At 66.5% G+C, this 16,592-nt stretch overlaps 1 protein-coding gene across 1 annotated transcript; it reads left to right on the top strand.

Moving 5' to 3' along the window:
* Window positions 1-11,759: 11,759 nt before the first annotated feature.
* ISL2 (ISL LIM homeobox 2) lies at window positions 11,760-15,921 on the top strand. Its single transcript, XM_077881211.1, has 7 exons — window positions 11,760-11,776; window positions 11,830-11,954; window positions 12,397-12,586; window positions 12,681-12,943; window positions 13,951-14,234; window positions 14,766-14,933; window positions 15,270-15,921. The coding sequence occupies exons 1-7, from the start codon at window positions 11,760-11,762 to the stop codon at window positions 15,384-15,386; spliced, it is 1,164 nt and encodes a 387-aa protein (XP_077737337.1). The 3' UTR covers window positions 15,387-15,921.
* The last annotated feature ends 671 nt before the right edge of the window (window positions 15,922-16,592 follow it).

The following is a 16,592-nucleotide window of genomic DNA, read 5'->3' as shown; positions in this document are numbered from 1 at the left end:
CCAAAGCCTCCTTTATAAGGCATCAGCCCATTCGTCTGTCCCGATCCATAAGGAGCCGCTGCTCGCTTCCCTGGAAGGGGAAGGGCCTTTGCTTCCTGGTTTCAGAAATCCGGCTGGTGACCCGGTTGCTCTGGCCCTGCAACCCCCCTTTGTTTCTTTTTGTTTTTGCTTGTTTGTGTGTGTGTGTGTGTGTGTGTGTGTGTGTGTGTTTTCCCCCTTTGTTTTGACTCTGGCTGGTCCACGACCACAGGGGCAGCCGCCTCGGCCAAGCGGGCCTTGACCTCTTCAGCAAGGGAAGGTGGCTTGTTCCCCAAAGACGAAGCCAGGACCCGCGCAACCCTCGGGTGACGGCCTGCGGGAGGATGCGGGCCGCGTGGCAGACGCCCTCGGGGGCGGAAATGCAGCTTCCTCTGCGGTGCCAAGCGCCTCAGGGCGGGAGATGCTGCCGCTGTCAACCACCTGCTGGGTGATCAGCCCGAAGCCGGGGCAGAAGGCGGGTGCCCAGCGGTGTGGCTTCACGGGCCCCACTTAGCGTCTGGCCTTGGTCGGCTGCCCGTCTCGTGGTGGTGCCCGGGGATCCTCATGCTGATGCCCAAAGCTTGGAGGCGGGAGGTCTTCCCGGGCCCCAGACCAGTGCCCTGGGCTGGCACAGTGACTTGCAGGGGCGCTGGCCCCAGCACGGATGGCAGCTAGCGCCTCGGTGGCCCCAGCACGTCCCGCACCTCAGCGGGGCCCTCCTTGGCGACACAAAGCCCACCCTCCCCCAGTCGGGAGGCAACAGTTTCTCCAGAGCTGGGTTGGTCCCCGGATGCCGGGGAAGGCCGCGCGCCCCGTTCTTGCCCCGCAGCCTCCCAGCCTTCCCGCCGAGGGCCGCGCGGATCTGCTGCACCTGCGTGGGCTCCATGTCGTCCGCTCCACGATGGAGCATTCGGGATGATCATCCAAAAGTTGTGTGATCTTAAGGCAGCAGTTGGGCCTCTAGGGCCCGCTGTCCTCCCCGGGCATCGCGGCGGCGCGTGGGGAAGGCCATACAGGGACAGGGACGCGTCACCCTCCCAGGAAGCCCGAGAGAGCCACGGCCCGTGCACTTTTAAGCGGCCGAAGCCGCTGGTCTTCCCTGTCGGGAGCAGACCCTCCTGGCGCCCCGCGGAAGGCCCGACCCAGGCAAGCCTACAGGAAGAGGCACCTCTGTCTTTGTCTAGTACCTTTGTGGCTTTGTCATTGCATTTAAATCTTTAATCCAACTGAAGAAGGTTTTGATAAATGGCGTGGTACTGAGAGGTCTGCCTTTACGTTTTTTCAAATGTATCAATAATATATATTGAATAATCGTTTGCTTTTCCATTGAATTCCTATCAAACTAAAAGTCTGATTTTGGCCTTTTCTATGTCATATTAAATCTGCTAGATTCTGCCTTGGTATCAAACTATTTTCATTATTAGGACTTTATAATTCATTTTTAATATCTAATAGGGAAAAGCACCCTTCACTTCTCTTCCTTTCTAAACTGTCCTCATGGGACGCCTGGGGGGCTCAGCGGTTGAGCGTCTGCCTTCAGCTCAGGGCATGACCCTGGGGTCCTGGGATCGAGTCCCGCATCGGGGCTCCTGCAGGGAGCCTGCTTCTCCCTCTGCTGTGTCTCTCTCTGCCTTTGTGTCTCTCATGAATAAATAAATAAAATCTTTTAAAAAATAAAAATTAAAAGAAATAAACTGTCCTCACTAATTCTCACACATTTCTTCTTCCATTTTATTTATTTTTTATTTTTTAATTTTTATTTATGATAGTCACAGAGAGAGAGAGAGAGAGAGAGAGAGGCAGAGACACAGGCAGAGAAGCAGGCTCTATGCACCGGGAGCCCGACGTGGGACTCGATCCCCGGTTTCCAGGATCGTGCCCTGGGCCAAAGGCAGGTGCCAAACCGCTGCGCCACCCAGGGATCCCATCTTCTTCCATTTTATCCTTAGAATTGTTACATCGAATAACATTGGCAATTTAATTATATTTGTGGTATACCAAATTACATTTATAGATAAACTGGAGGAAAATTGACATCATCTATGTAATTCTATACTGGAACGTATATTGGTGCTCTCTGTGTTTGTTTTTTTTTTTGGTTTTTGTTTTACATGGTCCTAGTCAAGAAAATTTTCTTCATAATAGACTTTTTACATTTCTTATTGACTTGATAGGGTTTTAAATATTTTTAAATATTTAATATTAAAAAAATTAATAAATTAATTATATAATTCTCCAGAGCTGGGTTGGTCCCCGGATGCCGGGGAAGGCCGCGCATCACGGGGTTCCTGCCCCGCAGCCTTAAATAAATTAATTATAGCATACTTTTTTAAAGATTTTATTTATTTGTTTGAGAGAAAGAGAGAGAAAACAAGCAGGGAGGAGGAGCAGAGGCAGAGGGAGAAGCAGACTCCCCGCTGAGCAGGAGCCCCATGTCTGGCTTGATCCCAGGACCCCAGGATCATGACCTGAGCCGAAGGCAGATGCTTAACCCACTGAGCCACCCAGGTGCCCCTAATTATAGTATATTTTTATAATTGTTTTTTGCTAGGTAGAAAAGATATGTATTTACTTAATTATGCAACCATAAGTTAGCAAAAGTTTGGCAAGAATCAACTGGCTATGTGGAATTTACAAAACAATTACGTATTTACAATTCTAATTTACAATTCAAATTACGATATACAATTACAATACAATTGCATATTTTGTTATTATGTGTAAATTATTTGCTATCCTTCCTTGTATCAATAAATTTGTAATAAACAATATGTATATATATACAAATTCTTTCCTAAAGAGCCAGGTTCTTAAACGTTTATCAGCACCCCGCCAGGGAGGTATATACGCCTGTGCTGGTCCCTCTAAGCCAGCAAGGGAATCCCTAATTCCTCATCAGTGATTGGTTCAGAAGGGGAGAGATCAAAGCCAGTGTGGGTCAATGAAACAGAAAACAGGTTTTCTGGGGGATTCTGAAAAGAAGCTTCCTTGGTTAGTGAGAGCCTCAGGAAGCCAGCTCCTCCCAACGGTCACAGACAGGAGGCACGTGATCCCAAGTATTTTGGGAGCCATTGTGTGGCCCTAAGAACCATCCTCTGAACGCAGCTGAATCGGTAACACAAGAGCAGGGAAGCAGAAGACCCTGCTGATGACGCCTGTCGACCCTGGGGTCCTCTAGCTGCACGTCTGCCCTACCACTGGGTCTGTTGTTTGAGCAAGCTCACTTCCCCCTTGTGCCACTTTTTGATAGGCTTTCTATCAGCCCGGAGCACCCTGATGATACACGAAGAATGAAGGCGGTGTCTGGAGGGCCATCCGTAGCACCCCGTAGCCTCCCCCCTCCACTGCACCCACGCCATCCTTGCCTGCACCCTGTGCACACATGCAGCGCAGCCTTTGCCCAGCACTCTCCCTCCTCACTCACAGGCCACGTTGGAAGCTCTCTCTCCTTTATTTTTTTTAATTTTATTTTTTAAAGATTTATTTATTTATGATAGAGAAAGAGAGAGAGAGAGAGAGGCAGAAACACAGGCAGAGGGAGAAGCAGGCTCCATGCAGGGAGCCCGACGTGGGACTCCATCCCGGGACTCCAGGATCACGCCCAGGGCCAAAGGCAGGCGCTAAACCCCTGAGCCACCCGGGGATCCCTGATCTCTCTCCTTTAAAGACCCGCCTTGAACCCCACCACCTTCATGAAACTTGTCTAGTTCAAGGAAATTCTCCTTCGTGCTCAGCCTGCAAGAGCCTCACCGTGCGTTGCTGTCTGTGGATGCCTGCGCTTTCCCGAGCCTGGGTCCCTTTTCTCAACCAGAGCAACGTGCTGTTGGGCCGAGGCCATTCCGTGTGCACCCTCTGGCCTATTCCACTGCCTGGCTCAACTTCCTGCTCCTTGTAGTGTCCAGTCAGCACTTCATGGGGAACCCGCCAGCCTTTAGTCTCTACTCCCCCTTGCTTTTTATAAGCACCAGGATTCAGCTGGACGAGATTCCCACAACAGCAAGAGGGGGGTGATTGTGTTTTGAAGGTCTTTACGAGTATAAGGCATGTCTAAAGTAGCTATAAATAATTTATATTGTCCATAACTCAAGCTGATCAAAATAGACCTCACCACCGTGATGCAGCAAAATCTGGTACAAGCCGCTTTTCTGCTGCCTCCAAACCAATTACACACTTGGAGCAGATGAAAATCTGACTGGATTCCCTCCTGAATCGGATTAATGCCCCATCCGCAACCACATTAATCACAATCTGTCCATGATTAGACATCGGATAATCTCATTGGACAGGAGGTGACAGCCCAGATTCTATTATCTCATTTATTCTATTTTTGAAATTCGCTGGTAACTGTAGCCTCCAGAAGATGTTTTCCAGCAAAAGAGGATCATCTGTGCGATCTGTTGAAAAATTGTTGCTTGATGGGCTTTGACTGTAACCAAACACGCGGCATCGCTTATAATTCCTATTTTATTTTAAGGTGACGAAGAGACAAAATAGGGCATGAGAGGGTGGTCCTTGTTATGAGAAAAAATGTACATAGTTGGCATCGTATGAATGTGCGTTGGAAAGAACAAAAGGTGTCCTTCAAGGAGGGAGATGCCTGGTGGTGAGGTTGATTCGGCATCTGACTCTTGATCTCAGCTCAGGTCTTGATCTCAGGGTCAGGAATTTTAAGCCCCACCTTGGGCTCCACAATAGGCGTGGAGCCTACTTAAAAAAAAAAAGAAAAAAAGAAAAAAAAAACACCTTTTCAAAGACTGTGACAATAGCTTTATGAAGCGGCATCCTCACAGCTGATGATGTACATTAAATCCTTACCCATTTGTCTTCATATCATAAAAGGCAAGCATCCACGATGGGTAAGGGGACTGTAACTGGCCCCCCAAGTCTGCAAAACCCAAACCCACACACATCTGTGCAGGATGGAGGAGCTTATTGCAATTTTTAGTTTTTCTGTTGGGGACATAACTTGAAAAGAAGGCGTCATTAATGTTCAGGTCAACCGGAGAGCTGACAGTTCCTCTAATCTGATTCCAGAAATACTGCTAAAGGGAGCTACGAGGACCACAGGAGTCGGGGCAGTCCCTAGTCCACACCCGCACTCCCGGACTTGGGGCCCTGAGGTCGGCTCCGGCCCAGGAAGGTGCAAAGCTCGGGGCAGATTCGTCCTGATGACCCTGGGGTCTGGGTCTTGACCCAGATGTAGGATTTCAGTGCATCTACCCGGGGTGTCCAAGTGACTGATGCTCTTCCCCCTTCCTTGGGGTAACTACAGAAGCTTCCCCGTAGCCCCGTCAGCTGCTGGGTGAGCCGGCCAACGTGCCGGGAGGAGAGGCAGGTCCCCATTCACGTCCTGCGTCCTTCGGGCCTCGCTGGACGCCGCACGTGTGACCCCTTCCCCTGCAGCTGCGTCCCTCGCTGTCGGAAGCTCCTGCCCGCAGCTGGCCCACCGCCTGGCCCCAGCCTGGCTGTCACCTCCTGCGTGACCGTGACCTCCTGTCCCCCCGCCATGCCCCTCCTTGCAGGCCTGGCACTCATCCTGTAGGTCACGGCTGGGTTGCAGGCCCCCTCCCTGTGGTGACCGGAGCCGGGTGCCAGGCAGGGGACGGCGATAGACGCCACCCGCGAGGCGCTGTGGTGACAGGGCGGGTCCTGGGCGAGCCCGACTCAGCTTCCACATGCAGGGAGGGGACAGGTGGTCACAGGGAGGACGGGGCTCGGGGGACGCAGGGCGAGGATACCAGCAGGACGCCTGGGCCGGGGAGGAGCCCCTGCCCCTTGGGGCCGATGGCCTGGGCCTGAGCCTCGGGTGCGGCGGGGCGAGCCGGCTCCCCTCGGCCTTGGGTTTCCTCAGGAGGGCACCCGGAGGGGACCCGCTGGGGTTCTGGTCAAGGCTGAGGCCTAGTGGACAGAGGGCTCGGAGGAGCCGGGCCGGGGTTCGGTCACAGGGGACCCCTGCCGGCGATACTTTCCTGTCCCCCTACTGTCTCGGGGAGGGGCACCCCGTCCATCCAGGGCCCCAGCCTGGGGCCGCCGGGCAGGAGGCTGGTTTCTCTGCACGGCAGCCCCCGGCCGGCCTGGTGAGTCTACCCCCTTCCCGCCCTCCCTCCCTACTACCTGGATCGCAGGCGGGGCTGGAAGCGGCGGCGGGAGGCCCAGAGGGCGGCGGGCGGCACCCCAGGGCCCAGGCCGCGCCAAGCTGGCGCCGCTCCCACCTTCTGGAGACACGGGAAAGCTGCGACTTGCCCCACCTGCGGAGGCCCCTGCCCGAGGGGGGCCCGGCCGCCAGCCCCGCAGCCAACCTGCCGGGACTCGGAAAGAAACAAGGCCTCCTACCTGGGGTTCCTGCGTCTGTGGGTTTTTAAAAAGATTTTGATTTATTTAATTGAAAGCACGTGCTCGCGGAGGGGCGGAGGGGCAGAGGGGGAGGGAGACGCAGAGCCCCGGAGGCCCCCCAGGACCCGGATCGCACCCGAGCGGAGGGCGCAGACTCAACCACTGAGCCGCCAGACGCCCCTCGCACATAGTTTTTAAAAAGGCTCATTTTCTCATCGTCCCGTAATGAACTCGAGCTCCCCAGGAAAAGAGCGATACAGACCGTGGGTCCCTTCATACCGTGACTTGGACTCGTGTCCACTGTGAACAACGTGACAATGAACGAACAGACCAATCGCATCTGGACAGACCCAGGACCCAGATCCGCCAGGAGGCCCACGGACTCGGGCTGCGGGGCTGAGCCTCAGCCCCACCTCGCGCTGGGCGTCCTGACACCTCTTATCCACCTCTGACCCCTGAGCGCTGCGCGATGACTCGATGACTGTGCGGCCTAGCTGGTGGCCTCGGAGGCGGGGCTGGCGGCATGCGTGCCACTGTGCCTGGCGTGAGGAGGTCTGCACCGGCTTAGCTCAGGGCCCAGCTTGCTCAGGGGCTCAGTGGGCATCAGGGAAGAGAGAAAGGGCCCGGAGGGGGGGATGGGAAGGGGCCCAGTGGGGAGGCAGGGGGCCCAGAAGGGACGGAGGGGGCCCTCAGCACCCCTGGGTGCCTGCTTGCTCAAAGGGACTCTGTAGGAGGCGGCAGGCGAGCGGGGCGAGGGCGCAGGTCTGGATGCGGGAGCCAGGGAGGTGGGCGCCTCCCACACCCATGAGCTCCGGGAGGCTTAGGCGAGGGCCTAGGAATGCTGGCGCCCTCCCTGGGCCCGCCCGGCACCCCAGCGGCCTTGGGCGGAGGCAGGGGCCCGGCTCCAGCTGCTTGGTCACCTGCTGCTGGGCAAGGCTCCGGGCTGCGGTGACTCCCGCAGCGCTGCCTCCCCCGCCGGCTGCCCCGTGGGGCGTCCCCCCACCCACCCGCGGATCTGGAGGCGGAGGCTGCTCGTGGGCAACACCAGCGGGTCCCCTGGGACCGGTCGCCTCCCTTCCCAGGCCGCAGTTCCCTGGTGGGTGAGTCGGATCATTTCCACACTGGGCCTGCTCTCTGGGGCGGCTGCGGGGATAAGGGCAGGGACGTGCGGAGGCAGCTGAGGGGAGGCCTGCGGCCACCAAGGTGACGGCCGGAGGTGGAGGCTGTACCCAGTGTCCCCCCCATGCGTGACCCCATGGGCACAAGGCCACTGCCCTCTGTGCACAAGGAGGCCCTCCTGAGCAGGCAGGGACGGGAAGGCAGCGCGGGAGCAAGGCTGTGTGTGTGCCTATGTGCGAGGCCGTGTGGCCGTGCACGTGTGCAGGTTTGCATGTGCAGGTGCGTGTGCCCAGCCCCTCAGGTGCGTGTGCCCGGCCTCCCAGTGCTGACACGACAGGCGGGGGTGGACGGCACCTCCCCTGGCACACACGGGCCTGCGGGCCGAGGCCCCGGGGCCCCTGCAGCCTCCTGGCTCCGGAGCTGGAGACAAGAAGGGAAGGGCGGGGGCTGAGCAAGCCGGTAAAACCACGACAGTGCGGCTGCGGAGTGTGACCTGTGACCCGGGCTGCTCGGGGACCCCAGCTCTGCAGCCCCGGGCCGGCCTCTCCCCATTTCCCCAGGGCTCCGCAGGCCCGGGCCAGCGTCGCCGCGTCCCTCCTGTCTCCAGGCTCCTGATGCTCAGCGGTCAGTGGTCAGCGAGGCGGTGCGATGTGGGGAGAAGCTCGGGGTCAGGAGCCCCCTCCGCGCCTCTGACCACCCCCCGCGGCGCTGGCTCGGGCCCTACGGGAGGACGGCCTGGAGCTGGGGCTCCCGAGCCCGAGAAGGCGCCAGGCGCCCTGTGTGCCAGGTGTGGCCCCTGCCCTCCCCAGAAGGGCACCTGGGGCGCCCAGGAGGCAGGGAGAGGGCGCCCGAGACCGTGACGAGCGGGGAGGGCCTCCTCCTGTCCCGCCGGTGCCGGTGCCGCGGCTGCGACTCCAGGGTGTGCACCCGGGACCTTGCAGCGCCAGGGAGGAGAGGGGTGGCTGGTGGCCGCGCGGGGACAGAAGCACGGCCGTGGAGCTGGGCCACCAGCCTCGACGACCGGAACCAGTCACGTTGCCCAGGAAGCCTCGGTGTCCCCGGGGATGACCGAGTCTAACGCCACCACCTCCTGACGCGCTGTGGAGCCCGGCAGGCCACCAGGAGGGGGATCGCCCTTGGGAGCCGCCGGTGCTGCTCCCCTGGCCCCGCGATGCCCACCGAGATGGTTTCCCCCTTGGGGCACGATGCATTTCTCCTCTTGGCAGGAGAGGGCTGGGGTCCAGGCTAAGACTCTGCCGCAGCCAGAAGCCCCGCGGGGCGGCCCTCACCGTCGGATCCGGCTACTCCCTCGCCCCTGGCCGGGAGCTGGGCCAGGCCTCGGGGTCCGGGGGAGGCTAACGGTGTGCGCAGGGCGGACGTCCCCTCGGCCCGCACCCACACGGGCACCCACGCCGGAGACAGCATCCACGGAGGCCCCCACCGCAAGCGCCGTCACAGCCCGGACTGCTGCAGACTCGCCGCCCGCCGGCGTCCTTGCAAACCTTTCCCGGGGCAGCCCGGGGGGGCCCAGCGGCTTGGGGCTGCCTCAGCCCGGGGCGTGACCCCAGGGTCCCGGGATCGAGTCCCACGTCGGGCTCCCTGCCTGGAGCCTGCTTCTCCCTCTGCCTGTGTCTCTGCCTCTCTCTGTGTCTCTCATGAATAAATAAACTCTTTCAAAATTCCCTCTAGTACAGATACCCGCTCTTTTATCCCCCATTTTACAGATGAGGAAACAGAGGCACAGAAAAGTAAGATGAGATGCCTTAGGTCCGGGGTGGCCTGGCGCGCGCACAGCACACATTGCCTTCCCCCTCCCCTGAGCCCCGTTTATTTGCAGACACTTTCCCGGCAGCTCTGCCCCCGCCGCGCCCCGCCCCGCCCCGCCCCCCCCCCGCGAGCGGCAGGTGCGCCCGGCCCGCTCCGTCCCTGCAGCCCCCCCCCCCCCCCGCGCCCATTTCCCGGACGGCAGCCTAGAAGTCGAGGCCCCGCCTCCCGGGAGCTTTAGCGGCAGGGCCGAGCTGCGGCCCGGGCGCCCCCTCCACCGGGAAGGCCGCCGTCACGCGCTGGCACGCGGAGCCCGCGGCGAGGTCCCGGGCGGCCGCCGAGTCCCGCGCGCCACGTTTGCAGCTGTTTTCGTTGCCGCGGGTTTGTGACACGAAACGGAAGAATTGACGGAAGATCGGTGATTTGGGAGTAGGACGCGCGGACGACCCTAGCACCCTGCGTAGACGGCGCCGAGCCCCCGGGCGCGCGGGTCCGCGGCAGCTTGTCCCCCACCCCGCGACCCCGAGGGCAGGGCCCGGGCTGGGTCCCGCCCCCTCCCCTCCGCTCCCCTCCCCTCCCCCTGCAGCCCCGAGGGCAGGGCCTGGGCTGGGGTCCCGCCTCCCCCTCCCCTCCCCTCCCCTCGCCTCCCCTCCCCCTGCGGCCCCGGGGGCGCGGCCTGGGCTGGGGTCTCCCCCTCCCCTCCCCCCTCCCCTCCCCCTGCGGCCCCGGGGACTCGGCCTGGGCTGGGGTTCCCCCCTCCCCCTGCAGCCCCGGGGGCGCGGCCTGGGCTGGGTCCCGCCCCCCTCCCCTCCGCTCCCCTCCCCTCCCCTCACCCTGCAGCCCCGAGGGCAGGGCCCGGGCTGGGGTCCCGCCCCCCCTCCCCCCTCCCGTCCTCCTACAGCCCCGAGGGCAGGGCCCGGGCTGGGTCCCGCCCGGGTCCCGCCCCCCTCCCCTCCCCCTGCCCTCCCCTCCCCCTGGGCCCCGGGGGCGCGGCCTGGGCTGGGTCCCGCCCCCCTCCCCTCCCCTCCCCCTGCGGCCCCGGGGGCGCGGCCTGGGCTGGGGTCCCCCCCTCCCCTCCCCCTGCGGCCCCGGGGGCGCGGCCTGGGCTGGGTCCCGCCCCCCTCCCCTCCGCTCCCCTCCTCTCCCCCTGCAGCCCCGAGGGCAGGGCCCGGGCTGGGGTCCCGCCTCCCCCTCCCCTCCCCTCCCCTCGCCTCCCCTCCCCCTGCGGCCCCGGGGGCGCGGCCTGGGCTGGGGTCTCCCCCTCCCCTCCCCCCTCCCCTCCCCCTGCGGCCCCGGGGACTCGGCCTGGGCTGGGGTTCCCCCCTCCCCCTGCAGCCCCGGGGGCGCGGCCTGGGCTGGGTCCCGCCCCCCTCCCCTCCGCTCCCCTCCCCTCCCCTCACCCTGCAGCCCCGAGGGCAGGGCCCGGGCTGGGGTCCCGCCCCCCCTCCCCCCTCCCGTCCTCCTACAGCCCCGAGGGCAGGGCCCGGGCTGGGTCCCGCCCGGGTCCCGCCCCCCCTCCCCTCCCCCTGCCCTCCCCTCCCCCTGGGCCCCGGGGGCGCGGCCTGGGCTGGGTCCCGCCCCCCTCCCCTCCCCTCCCCCTGCGGCCCCGGGGCGCGGCCTGGGCTGGGGTCCCCCCCTCCCCTCCCCCTGCGGCCCCGGGGGCGCGGCCTGGGCTGGGTCCCGCCCCCCTCCCCTCCGCTCCCCTCCTCTCCCCCTGCAGCCCCGAGGGCAGGGCCCGGGCTGGGGTCCCGCCCCCCTCCCCTCCCCTCCCCTCCCCTCCCCCTGCGGCCCCGGGGGCGCGGCCTGGGCTGGGTCCCGCCCCCCTCCCCTCCGCTCCCCTCCTCTCCCCCTGCAGCCCCGAGGGCAGGGCCCGGGCTGGGGTCCCGCCCCCCTCCCCTCCCCTCCCCTCCCCTCCCCCTGCGGCCCCGGGGGCGCGGCCTGGGCTGGGGTCCGCCGGGGCCCGCCGGGGTCCGCGCTGCCCGCCCACATCCCCGACCGCTCGGCCGCGACCCGGGCTCCGGCCCCCCCAGCCCCCTCCAGCCCCCTCCGCGGCCGGGCCCGGGGACGGAGGCGCGCGGCGGCGCAGGCGGCAGGGGACGGGGTGGACGGGGTGGACGGGGTGGGCCTCGCGCCCGGCGGCCGCCTCGGACCTGCAGCTGGGCCTCCCGCGGCGAAGGCCCGGGGCGTCTGCAGGCGGGGCCCGCGCCCACTGCCCCGTGTCCCCCCGAGCCCGGGGCCGCCTGTCCCGCGGGGCGAGCCCGACCCGGGGCCCGACGGGGTCCGCGCTCGTCGGGGCGGGCCGCGCTCCATTGTTCACTGCGGGCCAATCGGGTTTGTCCCCCGCGGCCGCCGGGCCCCGCCCCGCCCCGCCCCTCCGCCCCCGCCCCGCCCCGCCCTCCCTCCGCCCGCCGGCCCCGCCCCCTCCGCCGGCCCCGCCCCCGCCCCGCCCCCGCGGTCCCGGGGAGCTCCGTGACGCCGCAGGTCCCGCCCCCGGCTCCGGCCCCTGGCGAGTGCGTGCTGACGTCATGCTGCGTGCGGGCCGGTGCGGAGTCGCCCCTCCAAGTCCGCGGGGCCGCCGAGTTAGTTCCCCGAGAGCCGGCTGGGCGCGCGACCCGGGTCCTGGCCGGCCGCGCCCTCCGCGCCCGCGCCCCGCTCGGTGGATGTGGTGGATGTGGTTCTCCGCCCCCCGCGCCTGGGTGCGATGGGGGACCCTCCCAAGAGTGAGTCCGCGTGCGGGGCGCGGCCGGGGGGCGCGGGGGCGCGGGCCTGCAGGTGTCGGGCTCGGCCGGCGGGCGGGGCCCCGAGCTGCCCGGTGCCTCCGCGGGCGACCGCGCGCCGTGCTCGCCGGGGACTGCGGGGCCGCGCCGGGCGGACGGACGGGCGGACGGGCGGGCGGACGGGCGGGCGGACGGGAGGTCGGACGGGCGGACGGGCAGGCGGACGGGAGGTCGGACGGGCGGGCGGACGGGCGGGCGGACGGGCGGACGGACGGGCGGGCGGGGGCGGCCCCGGCCGCGGGGAGGGCGCAGCTCCGCGAGTCCGAAGGCGCCGCGTTTTCGTCTCCGACCGTCCGGCCGCGCGCGGCTTCGTGGTAGCGGGACGAGGGTGGGGGCGCGGCGGCCGCGGGCGACCCGGCCTGACCCCGCCCGCGCGCGCCCGCAGGGAAGCCCGGGACCGCCCTGTGCGTGGGCTGCGGGAGCCGGATCCACGACCAGTTCCTCCTGCGGGTGTCGCCGGACCTGGAGTGGCACGCCGCCTGCCTCAAGTGCGCCGAGTGCAGCCAGTACCTGGACGAGACCTGCACGTGCTTCGTGAGGGACGGGAAGACCTACTGCAAGCGGGACTACGCCAGGTGAGGCCGGGCGGGCGGGCGGGCGGGCGGGGGCGCCGCGCCCCGGGACCCAGCCGCGCCCCAGGCCCGCTGACGCCGCGCCCCGGGCCCGCAGGCTGTTCGGCATCAAGTGCGCCAAGTGCCAGGTGGGCTTCAGCAGCAGCGACCTGGTGATGCGCGCGCGGGACCGCGTGTACCACGTCGAGTGCTTCCGCTGCTCCGTGTGCAGCCGCCAGCTGCTGCCCGGCGACGAGTTCTCGCTGCGGGAGCACGAGCTGCTGTGCCGCGCGGACCACGGCCTCCTGCTGGAGCGCGCGGCGGCCGGCAGCCCGCACAGCCCCGGCCCGCTCCCCGGCGCCCGCGGCCTGCACCTGCCAGGTAAGCCGGGAGCGCGGGCCGGGCGGGCCGGGGCCGGGAGGAGCGAGGCGCTCCCCGAGATGGACGTGGGCCAGCGGGGGCCGGGGGGGCCAGCGGGCCCTGGGGGATTCCTGCCCCGACACGGAGGGGCTCGGCCGCCCGCTCAGGCCCCTGCGTGAACCACTCGTGCTTGTGCGGGAGCCGCTGCGGAGGCCGGAGGCCTCGAGGTCTCGGAACACGGCTCGGGGGCCGCTCGGGCCGCTCAGAGATGCGTGGGAGTGGGAGTGTGGCCACCAGGGGGTCAGGGCTGGTGGCCCCGGCTGGGCAGCTCCAGCAGGCCCGGCTGCGCCCCTGGGTGCTGCGCGGTCGCTCCTCTGCTTGCCTCCCCCGGGGAAGGAGACTGAGCCGGGCCGAGGGGCTCTTTGTGCGTATTTGTCCCGACCCCGAGGGGCTGTCGGCGCAGGTCCTGTTTGGAGGGGGCAGCCAGGCCGGCTGGGCGCGTGCTGGGGGCACCCCATCTCCGCTCCCTTTTGTTCGGCGCGGTGGGCGGCGCAGGCTGCGTCCCGGGTGGAGAGAACCCGGAGCCCAGCGGGGATGTCGGCCGCAGGGCCGGGAGCCTGGGCCCTTGGAGGAGGCCGTGGGGGCCGGAGCCCCCGGCGCCCCGGCCGGTCCGCAGTCTCCGGAGCAGGAGGCAGGGCTGCCGCGGGCCCCAGCGAGCGGGAGACAGGCCCCCAGTCCCCGAGGCCCCCGCCGCCGCCGGCCCTTCGGTGTCGGGCCCGGAGCCCCTGCTCCCTCTCCCTCCCTCGCCCCACGGGCCCTGAGCAGCCCTCCCTGGGGTCGGTCCGTGCAGGAGGCGCCGGCGGCCGGGTGCAGGGCTCCCAGAGCCCGGGCGGCCGCGGGGGACAGGGCGGGAGATGCCGAGCTCCCTGGGGTCGGGGAGCGGCCGCCGGCGGAGCCGGAGCCGGAGGGAGGACAAGGAGCCGGGCCTGGGCGCCCAGCCCGCGCCCACCTCCGCCCGGTGCCCGCAGAGCCCGCGGCCGCCCGGCAGCCCTCGCTGCGCCCGCACGTGCACAAGCCGGCGGAGAAGACGACCCGCGTGCGGACGGTGCTCAACGAGAAGCAGCTGCACACCCTGCGGACCTGCTACGCCGCCAACCCGCGGCCCGACGCGCTCATGAAGGAGCAGCTGGTGGAGATGACGGGCCTGAGCCCGCGGGTCATCCGCGTCTGGTTCCAGAACAAGCGGTGCAAGGACAAGAAGAAGTCCATCCTCATGAAGCAGCTGCAGCAGCAGCAGCACAACGACAAGACGGTGAGGGCTGCGCGGCCGAAGCGGGGGGCTTGAGGCCTGGGGCACATCCGCGGGCCCTTTTCTGGGGGCTCTGGGTAGACGGGGCACCGGGGCACTCCCAACGGCGTGTTTGCACGCTCGGCGCCAGGCTTGCTTTGGGGGTTCAGGCTGCTTCGTTTCGCCTGAGCTGGGGCCCCTTGTCCCCGCCGCCGGCCTGAGCCCGAGCCGCCTGGGTCTGCGTCTTCCACTCGCCCGGCTGGGTGGGTCCTCTTGGCTTGGTTTGGTTGGGACACGATCGCGACGAGTGGGAGCGCAGGCCTGGAGGTGCTTCTCCTCTCGGCCCCCGACTGGCTTCCAGCAGGGAGGCCGGGCTCCGGGCTCCGGGCTCTGGGAGGCCGCCGAGCATCCCGGCCGGGGCGGAGGACCCGCTGGGCTGCCGTGGCCTGAGCGCCAGGCCCCAAACCTCTCAGCATCGCCCGGGGCAGTGCCGGGGTGCTGGGAGGCGCTGGACCCGCCTGAGCATCCCTGGCCTCCCCTGCGCTCGTCCCTCAGAGCCTCCAGGGATTGACGGGGACGCCCCTGGTGGCGGGCAGCCCCATCCGCCACGAGAGCGCCGTGCAGGGCAGCGCCGTGGAGGTGCAGACCTACCAGCCCCCGTGGAAAGCCCTCAGCGAGTTCGCCCTGCAGAGCGACCTGGACCAACCCGCCTTCCAGCAGCTGGTGAGGTCCCGCCCGGGCCCTCGGACCTCAGGTCCCGGAGGGGTGGGATTTAGGGGCTCCCCGGGGAGGGGGCGCTGGGGACCGCCTGGCGCTGAGGGCACAGGTGCGGGTACTGCTGGCGCACGTCGGCCGCAGTCCGCTCTAAAGCGGGTGTCCTGGGCCAGGGCACCACAGGGGAGGCCCTGGGGCCGACGCAGCCGAGCCGGCCTCCCACCCCTGCGCGCGCTCGGGACGTGGCCCCTTCCCCGCAGGGCTTGCTCCGGCCGTGTCCCTGGCTAGTGGCCTGGGGCTGCAGCCCGCGCCGCCTCACCGCCTCCTCCCGGGGCTCCTCCCCAGGTCTCCTTCTCCGAGTCTGGCTCGCTGGGCAACTCCTCGGGCAGCGACGTGACCTCCCTGTCCTCGCAGCTGCCCGACACCCCCAACAGCATGGTGCCGAGTCCCGTGGAGACGTGAGGGGCCCATCGTCGCCAGCCCGCGGACCTCGCATGCTCCCCGCATGAGACGCACCCACGCTCAGGCCATTCCTGCTCCGAAAACTCTCGCCTTCGTAATTATCATTATTGTTATTTAAAGAGAGACGCCGCAGCGGCCGGGAGGCCCGGAGCTGCAGGGTGCAGCCTGCTCTCACCAGGCCGGAGGGCCCTGCTCTAAGAACGGCTATTTTTTTCAAAACCAGAATTTGGGATTTACTAGGGTCAGCTGTGCGCCTGCCCTGGCCCCGCCGCCGCCGCCCCGTCCGTCCGGGTGGGGCCACCGCTCCGGTTCCTGCGGCTCCCGGGGCCCGAGGGGACAGAGCCGGGTCCCGAGCGCGGGGCTGCCGGAGCAAAGCGGAAACGGGACTCTCCTTGGAAACGTTCTAAGTTATCAGTCGACGGAGGACAGCGTGTGAGCCTTTGCCGAACAAAACGTAAGTTATTGTTATTTATTGTGAGAACAGCCAGTTCATGGTGGGATGAATATTTTGATCTTAATAAAAAAATTAATAACCCGTTGCGAGGCTGCTCCTTGTGCGGTGGGCAGGGGAGGGTGCGTCGGGTCGGAGCTGGGGCTTGGAGCTCTTGCCGCGGGGTCCCAGAGTGGGTGCGGGGCTGGTGCACCCCGGGGGTGGGCGCGGTGCAGGGTCTGGGGGTGAGTGCAGGGGCCGGTGCACGTGGGGTGAGCGTGGTGCAGGGTCCAGAGGTGAGCGTGGGGCCGGTGCATGTGGGGTGAGTGCGGTACAGGGTCCGGGGGTGGGCGCGGCCGGTGCAGGGTCCCGGGGTGAGCGCGGTGCAGGGTCCCGGGGGTGAGCACGGTGCAGGGTCTGGCGGTGGGCGCGGGGCCGGTGCAGGGTCCAGAGGTGAGCGTGGTGCAGGGTCCCGGAGTGAGTGTGGTGCAGGGTCCTTGGGGGTGAGTGCGGTGCAGGGTCCCAGGGGTGAGTACGGGGCCGGTGCACCAGGGGTGAGCGCGGTGCAAGGGCCCTGGGGGTGAGCGCGGTGCAGGCTCCTGGGGGTGAGCGCGGTGCAGGGTCTGGCGGTGGGTGCGGGGCCGGTGCAGGGTCCCGGGGTGAGTGTGGTGCAGGGTCCTTGGGGGTGAGCGCGGTGCAGGGTCCTGGGGGTGAGTGCGGGGCCGGTGCACTTGGGGTGAGCGTGGTGCAAGGTCCTTGGGGGTGAGCACGGTGCC

Source organism: Canis aureus, chromosome 32 (genome assembly GCF_053574225.1).
Source record: "Canis aureus isolate CA01 chromosome 32, VMU_Caureus_v.1.0, whole genome shotgun sequence".
Classification (NCBI taxonomy): domain Eukaryota; kingdom Metazoa; phylum Chordata; class Mammalia; order Carnivora; family Canidae; genus Canis; species Canis aureus.
The sequence above is the reverse complement of the archived record's forward strand: the minus strand, read 5'-3'. Positions and strand labels throughout refer to the sequence as shown.

Coding starts and splice junctions, on each gene's coding strand:
- ISL2 (XM_077881211.1), top strand. Junction 12,944..13,950: donor CCGCGGCCTGCACCTGCCAG/GTAAGCCGGGAG, acceptor CGGTGCCCGCAG/AGCCCGCGGCCGCCCGGCAG. Junction 14,235..14,765: donor AGCAGCACAACGACAAGACG/GTGAGGGCTGCG, acceptor CTCGTCCCTCAG/AGCCTCCAGGGATTGACGGG.